The 21,016-nt window shown below is 29.9% G+C and overlaps 3 protein-coding genes, 1 long non-coding RNA gene and 2 other non-coding genes across 9 annotated transcripts in view; 3 read left to right on the top strand and 3 right to left on the bottom strand.

Moving 5' to 3' along the window:
* Positions 1 to 248: 248 nt before the first annotated feature.
* On the bottom strand, positions 249 to 4,250 carry LOC124949860 (leucine-rich melanocyte differentiation-associated protein-like). Of its 3 annotated transcripts, none has more exons than XM_047495627.1 (5): positions 3,995 to 4,249; positions 3,560 to 3,787; positions 1,836 to 2,220; positions 1,364 to 1,462; positions 249 to 633 (listed from the first exon to the last, which is right to left on the bottom strand). In XM_047495627.1, the coding sequence occupies exons 1-4, from the start codon at positions 4,055 to 4,057 to the stop codon at positions 1,383 to 1,385; spliced, it is 756 nt and encodes a 251-aa protein (XP_047351583.1). In that variant the 5' UTR covers positions 4,058 to 4,249; the 3' UTR covers positions 249 to 633; positions 1,364 to 1,382. The 3 variants fall into 3 exon arrangements, with proteins under 3 accessions (XP_047351583.1, XP_047351584.1, XP_047351582.1); XM_047495626.1 differs by lacking the exon at positions 249 to 633 and adding an exon at positions 673 to 802; XM_047495628.1 differs by lacking the exon at positions 1,364 to 1,462 and having other exon boundaries at positions 3,995 to 4,250.
* Positions 2,709 to 6,779, top strand: LOC124949865. Its single transcript, XR_007101184.1, has 2 exons — positions 2,709 to 5,518; positions 5,824 to 6,779. It is a non-coding gene; the product is annotated as an uncharacterized LOC124949865 (long non-coding RNA).
* Positions 4,635 to 4,706, bottom strand: Trnap-agg. Its single transcript has one exon. It is a non-coding gene; the product is annotated as a tRNA-Pro (tRNA).
* A 186-nt stretch (positions 6,780 to 6,965) lies between the features above and the next one.
* Trnap-agg lies at positions 6,966 to 7,037 on the top strand. The gene has a single exon. It is a non-coding gene; the product is annotated as a tRNA-Pro (tRNA).
* Positions 7,038 to 13,394: 6,357 nt separating this feature from the next.
* On the top strand, positions 13,395 to 17,611 carry LOC124950251 (pancreas transcription factor 1 subunit alpha-like). Its single transcript, XM_047496708.1, has 3 exons — positions 13,395 to 14,449; positions 15,087 to 15,418; positions 16,087 to 17,611. The coding sequence occupies exons 1-3, from the start codon at positions 14,178 to 14,180 to the stop codon at positions 16,224 to 16,226; spliced, it is 744 nt and encodes a 247-aa protein (XP_047352664.1). The 5' UTR covers positions 13,395 to 14,177; the 3' UTR covers positions 16,227 to 17,611.
* Positions 17,612 to 19,836: 2,225 nt separating this feature from the next.
* The window catches only part of LOC124950247 (protein AF-10-like), a 17,628-nt gene continuing 16,448 nt past the window's right edge, over positions 19,837 to 21,016 (bottom strand). For both annotated transcript variants that reach the window (XM_047496699.1, XM_047496701.1), the window contains one exon: positions 19,837 to 20,165. Coding sequence is in view for 1 of the 2 variants with exons in the window: in XM_047496701.1 (XP_047352657.1) it covers positions 20,132 to 20,165 (34 nt within the window). In the remaining variant the exon portion in view is untranslated. The remainder of the gene's footprint in view (positions 20,166 to 21,016) is intronic.

Below are 21,016 nucleotides of genomic sequence, written 5' to 3'. Positions count from 1 at the left end.
ATATATATATATATATATATATATATATATATATATATATATTATATCTATATATTATTAAATAATTATAATCTTTCAAGAATGTCTTAAGAGACTTGCTGTTGCAATTGCAAGTGGTCTCTCTCTCTCTCTCTCTCTCTCTCTCTCTATCTATCTATCTATCTATCTATCTATCTATCTATCTATCTATCTATCTATCTATCTATCTATCTATCTATCTTCCTCTTTTTCTCTCTTTCATCGGCGACTTAATTTACTCAAACTTTGTTATACTTTGACGTGGAAGACAAACATTTCTGCTGCACAGCAGCGATCATCATCATCATCATTAGTATTATTATTATTATTATTATTATTATTATTATTATTATTATTATTATTATTATTATTATTATTATTATTATTATTAAAATTATTTTCTTTTCTTTTTTATCATTGATTACTGGAACAAATCGAAAGGCTGAATCGATGTATTCGTACTTAAAACGATTGTAAGAAGAGGGTATCTTCGATAAATATTACGTATTAGTAATAAAAATAAGAGATACCAATTCGCATTAAGGCACGAATAGTTTCTGTCGTGTAGTGTAATTTTTTAAAGAACAGGGTTATCGATTATAAACTATAAACTGCCTTTACCATATACATATTATATATACATATATATATATATATATATATATATATATATATACACATACATACATATAGTATATATTTCGTATAGAGATTCGTATGGTGCGCATGGGATAAAGTAGAGTAGGTTGACGTGTGCGTGTCAAATATTGAATTAAAATATGTACTTTAACAAAGGAAAAAAAAAGAAAAAAAAAGAAAAAAAAATTGATATAAAACAATAGCAGCAGCAGCAGCAGCAGCAGCGACAGCGACAACGGCGAAAGCAGCAGCAGCGGCGGCGGCGGCAAAAACAACAAAAACAAAAACAATAATTAATAATAAAAAATATGCATGACACTTTTTTGTCTTTCTCGATATACGAATCGTCCGATAAATTGAATTTATTGCGTATATAATAATGTCGTTGTAATTGAGTACATTGTGTACATTAAGGACCAATATTATTAAAAGGAGATCGAAGTTTTTGCGATAAATCGATCGATTGTATTTGTTTCTTTTCTCTCTCTCTCTCTCTCTCTCTCTCTATCTCTCTCTCTCTCTTTCTCTCTCTTTCTTCCTCTTTCTCTTCGATCATACCATCAACAATTTTTGTACTTAAATCGATCGACATTTATAATATAAGTTTACAAAAATAAACAAAAGAGTGTTCAATGAAATCATATGAATTAATATTATCGTTGAATAAATCACTAAAGTGATTGGATGAGATCGCTCGTAATTTTACCATTATTTTATTTTCGATTTCATAGATCCTTGTTGAAGATAAATCTGTTGCCTTCCGAATTTTTGCCAGAATAACGATACTTGCATTTTCCAAATGCACCTGTATACATATATACATATATATATATATATATATATATATATATATATATATATATATATATATATATATATATATATATATATATATATACACACATATATGCATATATGATATGCGTTCGTATATATATATGATGTGTGTGTGTGTATATGGAAAACATGAAAAAAGAGAAATGAAAAAAAAAAGAAGAAATATGAATTAATAATTATGAAAAAAATAATACGATCTAGAACGTTATCGTTAGAAAGAATATCGTTATAGATCATTCGTTCGTTCGTATTCTTTGTAAATATAATGAAAGAAGACGAAAATCATGATCTATATTAACATTCAATTTCATATATAAATTAAAATTATATGAATAATTTACCTCGGTGATCTTGTGGTGTACGATTAGTTATTGGCAATGGCGTATATCTAATATTGAAATAAGCGTCGTCAAATTCATTTGGAAGTGGTAAGCTTATTAAATTATCATTGGTTTGATTTGTGAACGCTTTAATCGTTTTCGAATATCTTCCACGATTTTTCCCGTCGTTTCTCTCTTTCAAAGTGATTACCCGTGAATCGAGAAACCGTAAAGTTGATGGTAATGTATAAATCGCATATAACCTGTAACGTTCGTAATCGTTCTCGTCTGTTGAATTTGGATTTGTTAACTGATCGGGACATCCCGGATTTCCTAAGAGACTCACATAACCGATAATAGGACAACAATCACGTATCTTTTCTAAGGCATCGTCTATGTTTGTTATCTGAAAAAAAAAAAAAATGAAAAAAAAAAGAAAAAAAAAAAAAAAAAAAAAAAAAGAAATTATAATCAAATTTATTTACAATCACACAATTATGAACGTTGTGTAACATCGTAATAATTTTTATTGATCATCTTTATTTATATCTTTTTATTCTACGATTACTACAAACTATTTATACTATAATAATTTATATGATAAATTATTATAAACATATAATATGATTGTTGATTGGGAAAAGTAAAGTGTTAAAAGATTTTACATAGATCTTTATATAAACTATGTTAATATCTTTTCGAAGCTTTTAATATAATTTCATTGACGAATTTTTATCGTAGAATATTGCGCGAGATATTTCTTTTTCTCTTTTTCTTTTCTTTTTCTTTTTTTTTTTTTTCCCCTCCTTAATTACGACAAATTATCTCAATTTGTCTTAATCCTATTTATTTTCTTTTTCTTCTTTTTTTTTTTTTTTTTTTTTTTTTCTTATCATTTTTCTATATTTATCAAATGCAATGATTAATTTATCGGACTGAATTTTTCTTTGAAATATATATGAGATATTTATTATTTGAATTGTGAACGTAATGAAATTCCAAGTTAAGTATTTGTTAAGAGTTGAAAACAACAGAGGCCGGAGTCACATTATCGATAAACTTTATCGAAGTGTCACGATAGCGGAGGTACAAGGTGAACGACCGACAACTTCCTCTTTGCTGTGATCTGACACTTAAAAAAAAAAAAAAAAAAAAAAAAAAAAAAAAAAAAAGAAAGAAAGAATAGAAAAGAAAATAAAGAAGAAACAATAAAAAAAACAATTACGAATGCGTGTCTCGTAGTGCAATCAAGTATTCCATATTTGATCTCGTTTCTTTTTCAATTTGAATAATCATATATCTCGCGTAAAATAATAATGTCGTCATGCAAAATCAATTTCATATGCATTTCTCTTTCTCTCTCCCTCTCCCTCTGTATAATGCATCTTATTTAATCTTACACGTATTTACATTAATAAAACGTGGCTATTTAAATAAATTTTTTATTTTAATATTCATCTATTTTATATCAAATTATCTTTCTTTATTCATCGATTTTATTTCATCTCACACATTATTTAAATGATTATTTAAATCAAAAAAAATTTTCAATTGCAATATTCAACTTTCATAGATCATTTTATGTCAAATCTTTATTAATACCAAAGAAACGCGTCACGAGGTAAATGAATTATGATATGAGCAAAAAAAAAAAACAAAAAAAAACAAAAAAAACAAAAAGAAGCAAAAAAAAAAAAAGAAGAAAGAAAAACAAGAAGTACCCGAGACATGCAATTAGAACCAACCTTATTGTTATTCAGGCTCAAAGTTGTTAGAGATGGCATAGAAGGTAATGTTTTTAAATCGCGTAGCCGATTATTGTCCAATATTAATTCCTCCAATTTAGAGAAATCCTTTAATGCCGTGACCGAGGTTAATTCATTGTAAGAAAGATCCAAACTTATACAATCACAACCAACGACATGGACCAAACCATTGGGAATTTTATGAGCTCGTTGTCCGGTGTACCAAGCCTAGAAAAAAAAAAATAATAATAATAAAGAAAAAGAAAAAGAAACTTCTTGGAAAATTCTATTTGACATTTCAAATGTTCAATTCTTCATGATCTTCCTTTTCTTTTTTAGATTCCATTGTGTTTTTTTCTTTTTTCTTTTTTCCTCTTTTTATTTCCCTTTTCTTTTTTAACGTACGTTCAGATCAATTCACGAACGAATTTTTACCCGCTCACCGTCGATCGTCAATGCACTCCTATTAAAATCTTGTTGTTGCCTTTCTGCCGCCATCTTACACTTCGTTCGTCGTACCCGTAGAATAAACTGAACGCGAGAGATTATTTTAGTTCTAGAGACGTACGTACGTACGTACGTACGTACGCACGCAGGCACGCACGCACGACGACGACTATGACGACAATGACGACGACACGCGACGACGACAATAACAACACCGTAAAGAGAAATCCGTTTCAAAAGCGTCGATCATTTATTCTTTTAAACCGGTTTATATTAAAATGTCAATAGATTTTCAATACATATCAATAACTAGTCAACATGGCTCGTTGGATTTTTTTTTTTTTTTTTTTCTTTTTTTTTTAAGTAAGTTTATTTGACACAGCCCTATATTAGATACACAAGTATAATCTTACTTAGAAGAATTTTTTACATTAATTTAATAAAAATATAACTATTAGTCATCGTTAGATAAATCTCTATAGCAATAAATATATAGAATTTTATAATTAATATTGTAACTGGATTAAAGTATTCATAAAACAATCGATAATATATGAGGGTAAAGTAAAAAATAGTGAAAAAAAAAAAAAGAATTTTACCAACTATAGAAAAAAAAAAAAAAAAAATTGGGCTCGTCCGGGATTTGAACCCGGGACCTCTCGCACCCTAAGCGAGAATCATACCCCTAGACCAACGAGCCATGAGTTGCTGTTGAATATTCGAATATGACGGACGTGCTAATCGGTGCTCTTTTGTAAAAAAAAAAATATACAATAGAAGACCTTACAAGGATTGTGCAAATTGAAAAAACAGATTTAGTTGTCGCAAGACAGATAATTTTTCTTTTACCACTAGTGACACTGAATTATTTTGCAAATCATACAACAAGATAATAATGGTTATGTGATTTGGGCTCATCCGACGACTCAAAACTGACCCAACAAAAACAAAAAAGTCATGGCGTCAAATCAGAAAAGGAAATTAGAAAAGAGTGCTTCGCATGACGAAGTAAACAAAATACTGAAATGGAATGTTAAAAATTTCGATAAAGAATTCAATACTAATAATTATGATAGACTATTTGAAAATAATTCGTGAATAATACCTAACCTGAACATAGTAAGAAACAAAGGAACAGGACTAGACGCGAACAAAGAGAATGATAGGAACGAGGTTTTTCGGAAACCAAAAAAAAAAAAACAACATCACCGAAACTCTCAGTCGGTACTCAAAGTCTAAACTATGAGTCAGATAATAGATTTGAGGCGCTATTCGATGACATGAGTTTCACGAAAGAGGGCGTAGCTGAAAAGGCCAACAGCGCCACAATGAAAAACAAAAGGCTGAAAACCCTCGAAATTCGAATACCCCCATATACATTTTAAAATCTAACCTAAAGGATATTATTAAACTACTAACTAATAACAATATTATCAATGAAGCTTTCTTGTTAAAACAACTAGATATAGATATGATAATATTAATAATCATGGATAACGATACACACGACAAGTACGTAGCTACATTAAAAGCCAAAAATTCCATACATTTACACCAAAGCATACTAAATGCAAAACTTTTGTATTAAAAGCTATAAGAGATGGTTTCGACGTTCCCGATGTTACAACAACACTAAACGCGCTAAACATAAGAAATATTAATATAACGAAAGTCAATAAACTAATTTTCGATAGGCAAAACATAGATAGATATCACTTCATAATACAAATAGATAGTATTCGCATGAACTAAAAAATAACGTATTGCTCAACCAAAGAGTAAGATGGGAGAAATTAAAAAGACCTAAAATCTTCCAGTACAAAAATTGCCAAAGAATAAGTCATGCCAGCGTTAATTGTAATATGGGATACAGATGTGTAAAATTTGTCCAACTCCACAAACCGGGAAAATGCAACTTAATTAATTCTGTAGAGAAAGAGAAGCTGAAATGTGTAAATTGCGGTTAAAATGGACATCCAGCATCATTTCATATAGGATGCTCATATATGAAAATGATAGCTGACCTGAAGAAGAAAGAAAAAGAAAAAAAGATAAAATAGTAATGGACAAACACAATAAAATTAACAAATTCATTGACCCAAATATATCATACGTAAACATAGTGATGACCAAAGAAAAAAAAAAGTAGTATAACAGAACACAACAACCAGAGAGATCAGTCAATAACACACCTCAGGCAATGCACCAGTATAGTCATCATAATACAATTCAGCATCATGAAAATAATGTCAATAACGAAAACAATTACAATAGCATAAACCAAATACTAGCTATGTTTAATGATAATTTGAAGGAAATAAAAGAGCAACTTATTGAATTGAATAACAAAATTATTCAAAACACAAAGGGAATCAACTACATGTCACAATGGCAGATAGAATAAGGATAAATACCAAAATAAATAACATACTGAAAATGTCCGCTATAAATGTAAACTCTCTACATAAATATAATCTTACTTAAAAGACTTTTAACATTATTTTATTATAAATATAGTTATAAGCTATCTGCAGATAAATCTCCATAGCAATCAATAACATAGAATTTTAATTAATATTATAACTGTGTATATAATGTTCATTAAACAATCAGATATATAAATATAAAATAGTGGATAAAATAAAAAATAGTGACTATAAAAAAATTTTTACCAACTCTAGCAATTATGATAACTAATCTACAGGGGGGAGGGTATATTTACAATTAGAGCATATATACATTATGTACAACTAAACTATACGTTTTAAGTCTCTATCAAACTTTTATGTGTTTCTTTTTAAAGTAGCCGATATATCCTATCTTGTATTATGAATACTGTTAATCCGTCATGAATAGTTAGTACTATTTAAATCTTGTTCTTTGACGCAATTCGTTTATGTATTTTGCATCCTTTCGTAGTTAGTAAAATTTTTTACATGATCTGTCAATATCCTTTGATGGCTCGTTGGTCTAGGGGTATGATTCTCGCTTAGGGTGCGAGAGGTCCCGGGTTCAAATCCCGGACGAGCCCAATTTTTTTTTTTCTTTTTTGAAAAAAGTTACAAACGAGATATATATATATATATATATACATACATACTTACATATATATTTAAATCGATAAACTTATATCGTAATGTAAGTTTTATTATATCAATATAAATGTCGGAAATATCATTGATACTTATCTCTTCTTAAAGATTCTATTTCATCAGCAGATCTTTATTTTATAGACCATAAAATACTAGAAAGATTAATTACCATATATTGGATAGAATTTCTTTACAGGAATCTAAATTATCGATCGTAGATAATAAACTTTTGTTATTTTTATGTGTAACTACAGATTACGGTACGATTAACTTCTACGCAATATCAGTACAATCATTTTCAATGTATAGTAATATTTTTCTATTGAAAGATAATGTAGCGTTTGCATGTTCCTCGAAAAAAAAAAAGAAGAAAGAAATAATTAACGAATGATTTTCTATAAGTCCGTGCATATAGTTACATATGTTCTAAGAAAAACACGTAACGTGAATAGCTCTTAACGAACATATCGTCGAAGATAATGGATCCTTAGATGAGATGATAAACGATGATAAAATTATCTTAACGTCGATCTATCTAAGTATTAAATTACAATCATCAATAGTTAGATTTTTTTTTTTTTTTTTCATTGAATTGTAATATAATGATAGATATCCGATGATTTTTGCACGTTAACATTATCTTAAATTTAATCTACAATTTTATTTGTTCGTTTGAAAACAAGAAAAAAAAAGAATGATGGATGAATAAATCTCACGTATGTTTTTTGTAAGCAGATATTCATTTCATATAAATATATCTCATTTATTATCTATGTACTAATATTAAAGAATGTTATTATGTTATAAACAACAGTAGTATATTTCATTAATACTAAGAAATATATTATTGAAATAATTAATAAAAAGAATATTAAGATAATTTATTAATACCAAGAAATAATCTACAATCCTAAGATTTTTCTAAAAATAGAAAATATTATAAAATATTAAAATAAATAACGTTATTATCTTACTAGTAATACAAAAAATTCTATATCCAAATTAAAAATTCTATACCGAAATAAAAATCCTAAAATTTCTAAGAAAAAAAAAAAAAAAAAACTAATAAACATTAGAATATTTTATTGTATACGATTAATGACAATAGTATTGTTTAAATTTAATATTAAATAAAAATGAAAAATAAAAAAAAAATAATAATAATAATATTGCAGACATTGATATTACTTATTCAGATAGATTTTATAATCGATTGATTTTGTATCGATCGATGATTCTTATCACAAACTCACGACTTACGATTCACGGACTTACGTAAGCAAGTAACAAAGTATCAAACACCTGTCTAATATGTACTCACATATCCGGTAAAACCGTTTCCGGTATGTAGGGGATGGTACCCCCTATGGTGTCCTCATCGAAGACCCTTCAAACAGTGTACGACCCCCAAAACGTTCCACGGTCCAATGCGTTGCACTTTCTCTCTCTCTCTCTCTCTCTCTCTCTCTCTCTCCCTCCCTCTCTCTCTCTCCCCCACTCTTTCTATTTTTCTAACCCTAGAAACGTTTTGCGGTATCCCTTCTAGCGGTTAAGTTCTCCATATGTTTTTTCTTTATTTTTTTTTTTCCTTTTTTTATTTACTTTTTTTATATTCGACGAATATGTTTGAAATAATAGATCATTCCCCGCGGTGTCACTATGGTTATGATTAATATTTTTATATCAAACAATTCGTATAATTATAAATATTTTAATTTATTAAATAAATATTAAATTTATTTTGCTATGTCGAGAATGTAATGATTATTGGATAATACATATTTGTACGTAAAATTTGGAAAAATTATAAAACAAACATGTAATAATGTATTTTCATATGTTAATATGAATATTATTCAATAATTGTAATAATTTTTTCTTTTTATTCTTTTTTTTTCTTTTCTTTTCTTTTTTTCCACAACATATATATTATCAAAGAGAGAGATTTCGATGATCATCGTGAATTGTGCGTAGGGTCGATGCTCTCCTGTAGATTTATTGAGAGCAGATCGAGAGCGAACACAAATCGATTTCACACTCATGCTGAGTATAAATTAATAGACACTTAGAAAGGGGCCCCCGAGGCGTGTCCTTGATAGGTACCAGGATGTTCAAGGGTGTTACAGCGGACCAGGTGTTACTTGCATTGTGGATGTGCGAGGATGCACCGTGAAGAGAGATTCTCTAGAGGGTTAGGGGCGGGGGAAGGGGAAAATATGAAATATTTAACGTTAAAAGGGAAGAGAATAAGGATTCCTTATTAATTCCATTCTAATATCAACAAAACTTCAAAGATTTTACTAAACAATCTTTTTCAATTCATTAATTCATTAAAAAAATAAAACATTATTGAAAAAAAAAAAAAAATGAATATATTATTAATTAATTATATCATAATTAATTTTCAACAAACGTCAATTAAATTTTCAATTAAATTAATTTATCCCGCGAAAAAAGAAAAGAGAAAGAAAAATAAGATATTTAATCACGATCGTTGGATAAATTATATATATACATAAATATATATATATATATATATATATATATATATATATATATATATATATATATATAAACGTGCATATGTACGAACATATGAGATGAAAGTAGGCTTTATATTAGAGCACGTACATAAGTACTTATCTATATAAGTGAGGGTAAGGAAAGCGAGTGATTCAATCTGTTTCTTCCCCCTCCCTTACGATTTATCTTTTAATCTAGAACGAAGATGAAAAAAAAAAAAAAAGAAAAAACTTTTCGGCATACATACATACATACACACACACACACACACACACACACACACACATACAATGGACATATCGTCATCCCGTTCGAGTATTTTCATTTGGGATTATGGCAAGACGAGATAGAACGTAATACCAAAACCCATTTACGCCTATTCAATCGAAAATTTTCTTTTATTGTTTAAACAAAAAACGGACGCTCCTCTACCCCACCCTATCCCAATCTACCCCATCTCATTCCACCCCTCATCTCTCCCGCATCGATATAAAAATTAAATTGTAAAATCGAGATAACAACGTTGCTAAAAAAAAAAAAAAAGAAAAAAAAATAATACAAAAGAACAAAAAATAAATTTTTAAAATCTATCCAAAACGATATCAATATAATACCGTAGTATTGTAAAAATATTTAATATGTGAGAATCGTTTCAACGCTTCTGACGATTTTTTCTTTCCCAGAAATGGATCGGTCACAGATGGAACGATAATAATTCATTCTACGATTCTCCCACATAGGGTTCATTTGTAGAAGATATCTAGAAGGTTCTCATTTGTAGAAGGTATCTGGATTCCAGCTATTTTAATCGTCCAATTTTAATGACCTACGAACGAAACCAAAATAATTATCTTCAATTTATCACTACATACGACATATGCACATACGTTTAGCTTAAGTTAAAATCATTTTAATTTATAATATCTATTATTTTATTAGTCGTTATTAAATATTTTATTACGTATGATCAATCGTAATGATTTGATTTCGAACAAAAATCGTGATACATAATACCATTAAGTTTTATATGATTCTTCTAATAGGGTGTACAAAAAGTTTTTATATGATCTTGAAACATGATTACCTACTTATTTTTTTTTTTTCAAAACTCCTTCTTAAATCTCGCAATTAGATTTGTATAGTTAGGTTAATATAGTTACATTCTATTATTTGAAAAAAGAAAAAGAAAGAAAAAAAACATTAGTCTAAAAGATTAATCTTGATCTTTAATTATTCAAATAATTCTATGAATTTTTGATCCATCCCTTTATCTCTATTAAGAATGAAGATATTATCGCAACTTTCTTTTTTCGGATTTTGTTTGTAAAAAGAAAAAAGAGAAGAAAAAAGAAGAAAAATTATAGACGAATGAGGCAAAATGATTATTCAAAAAACAACGAATTGAGCAACCAGCGGAAATCAGTACTAATTTATCCAAGTGGAATAAACGTGAAAAGGGCACGTGCGTGACGCGTGCAGTGAAAACATTGCGTAAGGGTTGCCGAGAGTTAAGTATTTCGGCGACATTTGGCCCGAACCGAGGAACCTATAATTATGCGGTTGAGAATACAGGTACGTACTATACTATCTGATTTTCTATACAATTATTTATGATTGGTTGATACATTTTTAACGAGGCTACGTCATTGCACGATTACAAAATGCAACGCCTCGACTTTATTCGATCAGAATCTTTATATATGTATATATATTCCTACTTGGTACTTTAAATTGATTCTTTCGATATTTAAAAATAACTTTAAAATATCATTAATTATCTAAAACACATATTCGAGACAATTATGAAATTAAATATTATTTATATCGATCAAAATATTCAATTATTTTACAAAGTATTTAACGATTAATTAATAAAGAAGAAAAAAATATACTGAATGATTAAATAAAAATGATTTTTATAATTGTTAATACATTTTTAATAGATAGATTGGTTATCGATTGATTTGTAAAAAGTGTGATATTTATTCCATCTATTATTTCTAACATTTTTCATGAATATATTTATAAATAATAAAATATGAGTTAATATAATACACGTAATTTTTTCAACCTTGATACTTAATATTATTTATATCTATCAAAAGATATTCGTATTACAAAATATTTAATTATTAACGTATAATATATAATGATCGATTAAATAAAAATAATTCCGAGTGATAATTGCAGTTCGATAATAACTGCAATTGTTTATATATGTAAATGTTTATATATATATATATATATATATATATATATATATATATATATATTTAATCGAAATAATTTGATCAAAAGATTGGGAGATTCTGCAATGAAAAATTAAAAAAAAAAAAAAAAAAAAAAATGTTAACGATATAGACATTAAATTATTTAAATCTCCTTCGTCTCGTTTCATTGGGGAATCAAGGTTAACTATACACTTTTTACGATCGATCTAATGTCGTATATCTAACTAGTCATTTTATTGTCTTTCGTAAACTTAAATGTAAGCAGTTACAAAGTTATTAGCTATGATATAAATCAGATATATGGAAGTAAAATGATTAAATACACACTAGATTAAAGTAACGTCGAAAATTATATTTAAGAACATTATTATTTTTTCTTTATATATACATATATATATATATTTATCCTTTATTTTTATATTTTTATACCGGTCAATAAAAATAAAAATAAAAAAAAAAAAAAAATAGAATAAAGCAAAAAAAAAAAGAAGCATTAAATCCGACGTCACGTTATCATGTTTCATAAACTCGAAGCTGAAATAATTCATCTTCGATATTAATTTTAAGTTCTTCTTCTAATCGATTGAGTAATATAACAAAAAAAAAAAAAAAGAAAAAGAAATTATAAAAAATTCGTCGATTAACAGAAGATTTGCTTTTTCATTTTTTAATACGTAAGAAAAATTTTCTAACTACAAATTTTCCGACATCTCTTTGAGAATCGCTCTGTAGGTATATAACTGAACGTATAGAGATATAAAAGTATATATATATATATATATAGATATACATAGATATGTATGTATACATACAAAAAGAAGGAGAGAGAGAGAGAGAGAGAGAGAAAGAGAGAGAGAAGGAGGTATATCATGGAAACACGAATTACAGTGCTCCTTATCAGATCGATGAAGAGGCGGCACCGCTGCCCCCAGCAACGGGAACGGAGGAGGGGGGGTGGTGGTAGAGGCATGCTCCGTCTACTACCCCCGCGTTCTATGCCTCGCGACGAATGGGGGTCGTGCCTGGGTTTTCAACCCCAACCAATATCTAGAGAATAGAGAGAGACAGAAACAGGGGAGAGCATGGCTTCCGCCTTCCTCTCGCTTTTCACGATTTCAGTTACGCGATCGGAAGTCGAGAGTGGTCATCGTACTATACGATACGCGAAGTTAAACAAATATATATTTTCTTTTCTTTGTTTTCTTTGTTTTTTTTTTTTTCTTTGAAATACAAAATGGATCACATTATTATCGTAGCGAAATATTTTAATATCGAGAAAAAAGAAGACGAAGAAGCAGAAGAATAAGAAGAAGAGATTCTTCGACGGTGGAGGTGGGAATGGTTGTAAGAAGGAAAAAGACAAAAATTATGTGAAAAGGGAAAAAGCAAAAGAAAAGAAAAGAAAAGGAAAGAGAGAGAGAGAGAGAGAGAGAGAGAGAGAGAGAGGGAGAGAAAAAAAGAGAAAGAGAGAGAATAAGTAGAAATGATCGATCGAAACAGTGCAGGAAGGAAAAGTTAAAAAAATAAAAAAAAAAAAAATAAATAAATAAAAGAAAAAAAAAATTTCACGTTCATCATTGGATTGTAAATAGAAATAATTAATCGATTACGATCACTAATTGATCTTTTTGTTTTGATTAATTTATTAAAGTTATACGTTATAATTTGCAATGGACGACCGGGGATTACGTTCGAAGTTGTAAAAAAAAGATGGACGTCGGGATGAGGCCTAGGACGACCAGGACGACGAATGATAGCGAGTAAAATAAAGTCGTATGGCAAAAGTGTCGTTCGACAAATCAAATATAATTCATGACGCGTGTCTTAGGTTGTTGATAAGGGACACGTGTCGGTGTTTAGAAATATTTCCTGACACGCGTTTGGATCGCCTTGACACGTGTCTCTTTAACTATCCGTTTTTATCCGCGTGGACGCCCTCGCGGGCGCCCGTATGTGTGTAAGTGTACGTATGTTTGTGCTTGTGCGTACGCGTGTTTTTTGAAATCCTTTACTCGTGATCGCAATGGATGTTAAAGGATTTCGAATTCCTGAGTACTCGAACACGAACGAAAAGGGCATCTATATATCTTAATCTCTTTTAATGTTCCATAAGATTCTATAATAATAAGGGATGTATATATAAAAAAGAAGAAAAAAGGAAAATTAGAAACGTGACAAAGCAACGAAGAAGATGAGAAAAAGAGTGATTATCAGAATGTTTTTATTAATTTCACGTGACAAAAAAGGATTGTTTTGATTTTGAATAAGTGTATTAAAGAGAAGGAAGAAGGACGAGGAAAAAGATATTAATAAATATTAGAAAAAATGTATTCCATGGACAATTTGGAATTGGACATAATGAATCGTCAATATATGTACGAGGCGCATAGTTTCCTTGGTAATCCAGCGATTCCAGCTTTGCCTGCTCATTATGGTACACCAACTACGGCTAGCTTACCAACGATTCCATCCCAATTACCGTCGCATCCTTCCGGTAGTACCGGAAGTACAAGTGGTAGCGACGTTTATCCCTACGACGAGAACAGCAGTGACAACGAGAGCGTATACAGCAGCGATCAAGAAAATCATGCAAGGGAGTAAGTTCCAATGAATATCTAATAATCGTTATTACGATGAGAAACGTAGTATCTCGAAGGATTTTCTTAATCGTTCGTTAATTATCGATATTTTTATATCTGTAATATAATTATGTTTAATATCGTATCATTTGTATGTGACAGAGATTATATCAATTGTTATTATATACATTAGATTTAATTAAAAACTAAATATATGCTTATTAATAAGAATATATGAATATATGAATATTATTAAGAATATATGTTTATTGGAAATAATAGAAAAGAATATGTATAATTAATTTATCTAATGTATTTAACTTGAATTTAAATGATCGACATAATGTACGTTATAATGATTAACGTTAAATATAGCACAGGTTAAATTTCAATTTCATATTGCCAATTAATCGATACATTTTTAACTTTATTAGCATACGATGATGCGAATATTGTCGATGTAATTAGAATATATGTATTTGTTGTAAATAATAAATTACACGTTTTTTATTGATTTAAATCAGCAAATTAAATCGTTAAGGATCAGATAGGCTAAATATTTTTTCAATAGTAAAATGTTAAAGATTATTTTAGTGGTGTTAAATGATTTCTATGGATACGATGATCAATGATCGATGATGAATCGTTGATTTAGACGAAGCCGAAGCCGAAGTCGTGGCAGCAGACGAAACGGTGTCGGTGGGAAATGTCCAAGGCAGGCTGTTCAACAACGACAGGCTGCAAACATGCGTGAGAGGCGACGTATGCAGAACATAAACGACGCGTTCGAGGGTTTAAGGGCTCATATACCTACATTGCCCTACGAGAAGAGGTTATCGAAGGTGGACACATTAAAACTGGCCATTGGTTATATTAAGTTCCTCAATGAACTCGTTCGTGCTGATAAAGGAAACGATCCACTAACAGGAAACGGTGGTCATTCAAGGTGTTCTGGACGAGATGACACTAAGAAGATCATAGTTCGTGGTGAGGCCAATTATGATTGGATCTAGAATCATCCAAATTTGTTCCTTTTTCTTTTTCTAATATATGTCATCTTTTCGTCCAAAAGAAAGAAGTACACGACTGTTATAAGGAAATTTTTTTTTTTCTTGAAGATTTACGAAATTAAAAAAAAAAAAAAGAAATAATACGACGACGTTGAAAAGAGTTCAAAAATATATAATCAATTAATTCGCATCTAATGAAAAGCGAAAAATTAAGGAAAAGTAAAAAATGATTAAATAGATATATCTGACCGTAGACCAAAAATTGACACTTTAGATTATTTCTATATCGGTATATATTAATATATATATATATATATATATATATATATATATATGTGTGACATCTGTCTGAAGTATACAACAAATACCGGATATCTGGTTGCATACAGGAAACGAATAGAAATGCTAGTATGTAATTTTCCTGATAAAGACGATCATAAATCATTGACAACGAACTTTGAGTTATGACATTAACCGCATGAATATTAATTAAATAATTCTTTTCTTTTTTTTTTACTATTATTTTTTTTATTTCTTATTATTTTATCTATTATGTTAGGTTGATATTATTAAATTATTATTTTTGACAGCGCGATAAAAAAATCTTCTAATGTGAACTAATATCATTGATTACACTAATTTCAGGAAGCGGTGGCAATCCCTTTATCTCTCATTCTCTTTCTTGGTCAAGAGAATCAGATGTTTCGTCGAACGGTACTATGTACGCTAAGGTTTGGACGCCTGAAGATCCGAGAACAGCGAAAACCGGAACGACTTACGAGTGAAGAATTCTCTCCTTCATTTCCTTTCTATCATTTATCCATCTACATCCGTCGTGATTAGATAAAAAAAAAAAAAAGGAAAAAAGAAAACGAAAAAAAAAAGAAAAAAAAAAGAAAAAAAGAAAATAAGGAAAGGAAAAGAAAAAACAAAAAAAAGACAACAACAAAGAGGAAATAATCAACCCCCCTGCCCAATCGATCCCTCTGAAAATTCCCAGATCTCGAAATAATCGAGAAATTTCGTAACGCGTGTTATTTAGTGTCTAAGAAGGTGAAATTTATAAAATAATCGAAACGTCTAGTCTTATCGTGAATTTCTAGAAGTTCGATTAGAAGAACTCGCGAGAACCAAAAAAAGAAAAGAAGGAAAGAAAAATAATCTAATCTAGTCTAAACTTTAACTGTGACGAATAATTCGCCCTCGCGAATTGTGCGAACTCGTAAAATGAACAAAGAAAGAAAAAAAAAAAAAAAAAAGAAAAAAAAAAGAAAAAAAAAGGAAAAATTACTTTTGTGCAATTTTTGAAAAACGGCGAACGAATGCAAATTTTGGAAAAGGGAAAAAAAGGAAAAGAACAAAAAGAAAAAGAGAATGATCATTGTCAAGCATCGAGCTCGTACGTCTTGTTTTTAAGAAGTAAACATTCCTTCAACTTATATATATATATATATGTATATATATATATATATGTACACAATCGAGATACAAAACTGTAAATAAAGATTCTGTATATCGTCATATTTGCAAACCAACAAAATACGTCTAATTTTTATGAATATCGTTTATCTTTTATTTCTTTTCTTTTCTTCCTCAAAATAATATATTCAATCTATTATTTACTGATAATGAGATCACCGATCATAATTATTATCCGTTTCAATAATTAAACGTTCCTATTTTATCATAATATGGATATACTTTTCGTCATTACTCTGTATAATAAAAAAAGAAAAAAAAAGAAAAGAAAAAAAAAACAAATCATACTGAGTTCTAATGAAATTTTTTAAAAATGATAGAACAATGATGAGTACAAGACGGCGCCTCTACGATCGGAAAACACGTGACAAACTCAAGCAAAATTTAAACGACGAAGTACATTTTCTGGATGGAAAGAGAAAGGAAGACAGAGAGAGAGGGAGAGAGAGAAACAGATAGACAGACAGACAGACAGACAAACAGACAGAATTAGAGGAAGACAAAGATAGATGTAGTGGGCGGTACGTCGATACTGCGGCGTCGCGACGCCCTCCGTTGTTCTCCGCGAGAAGAATGATGGCGGCGACGGCTGCGTACCTTCCCACGACGTCGATCCTTTCTTCCTTCCTTATTCGCCTTCCATTTCCTTGTCATTTTCAAACACGAACGACCAAAAGAACTTCTCTTTTCTCACGCATCAATATATATATGTATATACATATATATATATATATATATATATATATATATATATATATATATTATATATATAATATATATATATTATATATGAATATATATATAATTGTGTGTTCGTGCGTGCGTGCGTGCGCGTGTGTGTTTGTGTGTGTGGGTATATTACGAACAATCAAATCATTTTCAATTTGTTAACTGGACATATTTACGAAACAATATGAATTCTGATTAACAAACAAATAGTACGGATGATAAATGGAAAGTTTTTCGATCAATTGTATGATTCATCATAAAAAAGAAGAATCGAAAGAAAATGTATTCTTTTATGAAAAAAAAAAAAAAAGAAAAGAAAAAAAAAGAAAAAAGAAAGAAAAAAAAAGAAAACAAAAAAAAAGAAGAAAAAGAATTTACGACATTTTCTTTTTTGTACAATTAACAAATTAAAAAATTAACAAGAAAGTTAACGGAGAACCATCAACGCTTGCTTGAATCAATTGCAAGATGCAAATTAAATAAGAAAAAAAAAGAAAAAAGAGAAATTTTGTTTACAACTAACTAGTCAACGAAGAACTACCATTTGGTTGGATCAATTGCACGATGCACCATTTAAAAAAAGAAGAAGAAGAAGAAGAAGAAGTAGAAAAAAAATGTGTTCTTTCGTAAAGAAAACAAAAAAAAGAAAATATCCAATTTTTTTATAATTAACAATTTAACGAAGAACTCTTACTTACATTTACGATTGCATTTTTAATAATCTATCTCTTATAGAAATATATAAAATTATTTTCATTGAATATCTTCAAAGAATTAGAAATTCTAATGTTACAGAAAGAGAGAGAGAGAGAGAGAGAGGAGAGAGAAAGAAAGAAGATACAGTGTATCCCGAGTCGCTATCAGCTGTGAAAACATTCTTGTTTATAGACACTGTTGTACAATGAGGTGTAATTGAATCCGTATTACACCGTGGGGGTGCCCGGTGCTCTATGTCTAAACCGAAAATGCACCAGACCCTTTCCGAATCGAATTGGTAGTAGCTAGCTAGCGGAACGCCCTTTCGCTACCGCTATATGAACACGGTTGGAGGGTTAGAAAAAAAGGGTGGTGGGAGGGAAGAGGAGTGTTTAATAGTGGTGGTACTGCTGCTGTCTGTATTTAACGGTTCGAGAAATCGAGGGGAGTCTATGTCGATTTGTGGACAATTAGGAACAATTTCGTGTTCTCTTGAAGGAGAGAAAGTGAGAGAGTGAAAGAGAGAGTAAGAGAAAGAGAATGAAAGAGAGAGAGAGAGAGAGAGAGAGAGAGAGAGACGAAGAGATGAAAGGGAAAGAAAAGAATCTGTCAACGTCATCCTCGTAGACATTTTCTTACAATTAACGACATTCATTAGAATCCTTTTCGTGTTTCGTACGTTCTTCCTCGTCATTTTGTTTTAATTACTGGGGGAAAAAAAAAAGAAAGGAAAAAAAATTTTAATGGCATTTCTTTTTCTTCTTTTATAGATAAAAATATAAAAGAGAATATTTCTCACTATTCTGTAAAAATAAAATGATATCATTAGAGTGAACTGTGGAAAAATTTTCTGCCATTGTTTTTTTTTTCTTTACTTTTTTTTTTTCTTTATAAATGAACCTTTATAATAAACTGTTTTTTATTCTTTTTTTACATTATAAGATAAAAAGTGATCGTATACGTTATTTACGTTATTACGATATTTGCTCTATGTATATTAAATCAATTTTTGTATATATTACATGAGATTAGAAAAAAGTGATATATACATATACATATATATATATATATATATAGAGAGAGAGAGAGAGACAGAGAGAGAGAGAGAGAGAGAGAGAGAGAGAGAGAGAGAGAACGTAATAATTATCACACAAAGCGTTTAATACACAACGATCGTATACGTATATATACATATCACTTTCTCATAGGATTAATGATAATACTCGTACAATACAGGATAGATTACTTATCCTGTATAGTTTACGCAGGTGTGTCGATACACCTGCGTTTATCGCTCAAAATGCTTGGCCCTTATCAGAAAGGACTTTTGATCTACGCACAACGTGAAATAATAATCGAGTGATATCGTCGCTCGTATAATTTGTATGATCGCTGCGTGAAGAAGAAAGAGAAGGAAAAAAATTTTTCACAAAAAGAAATCTTTTAAAAAATCTTATACATTTATACGACCTTTGAAATTATTTTATTTATTCTCTTTCTCTCTCTCTCTCTCTCTCTCTCTCTCTCTCTCTCTCGAGATTATGAAAGAAAAAAGGAATAAAGAAGAAAAGAAAAAAATTATGGAGATGTACGGGGGTAAGTGCGAAAACTCGATACATCGTACTAGGTCGGATTTAATCGGTTCGAACGTCATGGTGTTAAGACCCCGTGAAAATTAGCAAACCATAGAGACCACGTCGTCTCATAGATCGTCCCATACGACAGTAGTATATAGGGTGCATCGGGGGCGCATTAAAGGTCGTCTGACCCTCTCTTCGGTTAAGGGCTAAGAGGCGGCGCACTTGTGTTGATCCTCGCAGCTGGAGTGACATACAAAAGTAGATATTCATTCTCAATTCACAACCTCCTAATAAAAGCTACATCCATCTTCGTTCATCGTATAAATATTTTACGAAGAAAACGATTAGAGAGAGAAAGTAAAACTATTTCATACATAATCGAACACTATGAAACAATGAAAGATTGATCACGATGATTAGGAAAAAAAATATTTTACGTTAGAAAAAAATATTTTGATTAATCCGAGAGAGTAAAAAAAAAAAAAACAAATTTATCGAGCGCAATCTCGAGGGAAAAAGAAAAAGAAATGAAAGAAAATGAAAAAAAAAAAAACAAAAACAAAAAAAACGTAACATATTAAATATAAATACGCATAGATGCAAGGTGCAAGACAAGAAAAAAAAAATCAGAGAGAAGCACGTCGCTTTAATTCCGAAGGGTGCGAAGCGTTATCGAGTCGAGTAAAAGAGAGCATCTATCCGCTACTCTAAGCCCTTTCGTGATTGTATCCCCTCTGTCCATAGAAATAGGGCTAGGCAAATACCTGGACAGCTGCACCCCTGAAGCGGTTTCTAAAGTCCGCCAAAATCTACCCCTCGCGAATGATCGCTTCGAGAGATCGCTTTCGCGCTTTTGCACTAACTTCACCCCCGCCCCCTACCCTTCATCCATTTTTTCCACCTCCTCTTCCTCCTCTTCCTCCTTTTTCTAAGTACCCCAACGATCTTCATTGTATTTCGATTAGCTAGCCACCGTACCAAACTAAATACAAAATCCAACCCCCTATATCCATTTTCAACGTTCTATGCTATTGTGTTTTAATAACAGTTTTATTAGCAACGTTTATATATATATATATATATATATATAA

The sequence above is a fragment of the Vespa velutina genome, chromosome 6 (genome assembly GCF_912470025.1).
Source record: "Vespa velutina chromosome 6, iVesVel2.1, whole genome shotgun sequence".
NCBI lineage: Eukaryota > Metazoa > Arthropoda > Insecta > Hymenoptera > Vespidae > Vespa > Vespa velutina.
The sequence above is the reverse complement of the archived record's forward strand: the minus strand, read 5'-3'. Positions and strand labels throughout refer to the sequence as shown.

Bases quoted from the DNA above. Each gene is read 5' to 3' on its own strand.
- LOC124950251 (XM_047496708.1), top strand. From the start codon at position 14,178: ATGTATTCCATGGACAATTTGGAATTGGACATAATGAATCGTCAATAT. The intron at 14,450-15,086 runs GTAAGTTCCAAT...TCGTTGATTTAG, and splicing joins CAAGAAAATCATGCAAGGGA to ACGAAGCCGAAGCCGAAGTC. The intron at 15,419-16,086 runs GTGAGGCCAATT...CACTAATTTCAG, and splicing joins TAAGAAGATCATAGTTCGTG to GAAGCGGTGGCAATCCCTTT.
- LOC124949860 (XM_047495627.1), bottom strand. From the start codon at position 4,057: ATGGCGGCAGAAAGGCAACAACAAGATTTTAATAGGAGTGCATTGACG. The intron at 2,221-3,559 runs GTTGGTTCTAAT...TTTTTTTTTCAG, and splicing joins TGAGCCTGAATAACAATAAG to ATAACAAACATAGACGATGC. The intron at 1,463-1,835 runs GTAAATTATTCA...ATATGTATACAG, and splicing joins TACACCACAAGATCACCGAG to GTGCATTTGGAAAATGCAAG.